The 1056-nt window shown below is 36.6% G+C and overlaps 1 protein-coding gene across 3 annotated transcripts in view; it reads left to right on the top strand.

Moving 5' to 3' along the window:
* The window catches only part of LOC100183999 (choline dehydrogenase, mitochondrial), a 5219-nt gene that overhangs the window by 2044 nt on the left and 2119 nt on the right, over positions 1 to 1056 (top strand). For all 3 annotated transcript variants that reach the window (XM_002125906.5, XM_026838424.1, XM_026838423.1), the window contains exons 8-10: positions 184 to 278; positions 481 to 577; positions 697 to 889. In XM_002125906.5, the coding sequence (XP_002125942.2) occupies positions 184 to 278; positions 481 to 577; positions 697 to 889 (385 nt within the window). The remainder of the gene's footprint in view (positions 1 to 183; positions 279 to 480; positions 578 to 696; positions 890 to 1056) is intronic.

The raw sequence follows: 1056 nt of genomic DNA, 5'->3' as shown, positions 1-1056 counted from the left end.
AAAAATAATCACCCACAAAGTAACATACATGGTAACTCGTAAGCTGGCACGAGGTGTTAAACCCGTGTAATAACGACTGTCGTTTACCGGCCATGCGAGGATAAAAAGTAAGTTACATTCATATCTGCCTGGTTGCATGTCAACAATGTATAAAAACATTTTTTTAATTAACATAATTTACAGATTCTGCTTTCTGCCTATAACTATTTAGTTCATGGTACAGGACCAATAGGCCACACTATGATGGATGCATTTGCATCAGTTAAGTGGAACGACAGGTAATCTAATCATTTATTTCATGTGTTGTAAGTCATGGCCAACCCAAAAGTCATGTCTCCCGGCGTGCCTTGCCAAAACTGTTTACAAATAAATGCAAGAGCTTAGTTCTAGAAGCGCACTTCTGTTGTAATGATTTTATAGTGGTTGTAGTTGTAGTAATGGTACTATCATGCATCATATTTGACTATTGACATCATTTAGTTCACTTCCTCAATCACAACTGATGTTGCTTGCCATGGAAACTGATACATTTGCATTTAAAAACTTTTTTGCAAAAGGTGCGAACTACAAAACAAAGGTATCTTGGTTATTATTTACTATTTATTGGTTAGATTAGCCTACATGCCTTCAAAAATATTTCTATAAGATCCATTTCCGATAAACATAATAATGACCAAGATTTACTAATTTGTTCAGGTATTTGAAGAAGCATATGCTGAAGCAGAAAAAGAAAGAAACAAAATAATGTTTTCATTTGCAATTATCAATAATGTTCTGCACCCAAAAAGTGTGGGAAGCATTAGATTAAACCCATTTGATCCAAATGGGCATCCTCTCATTGATCCAAAATACCTGACTGATCAACGAGATGCAGACATCCTTATTAAAGGTATTGGTACATGATGTATGTGTGTATGTATTGTGCTATAGCCCTCATGGAGCCGTATGACTTCTTTCCATGGCATTTCTGTGTGCCTCCTGCACTGTTCCTTCAGAAGTTAGGATGTTAGAGATCCACTCCATCCTTCTGCCCTCTCCCTCAACTGATGTCAACAC

This window comes from Ciona intestinalis, unplaced genomic scaffold, assembly GCF_000224145.3.
Source record: "Ciona intestinalis unplaced genomic scaffold, KH HT000082.1, whole genome shotgun sequence".
Lineage (NCBI taxonomy): Eukaryota > Metazoa > Chordata > Ascidiacea > Phlebobranchia > Cionidae > Ciona > Ciona intestinalis.
Note: the sequence above shows the minus strand (reverse complement) of the source record. Positions and strands in the feature narration are given on the sequence as shown.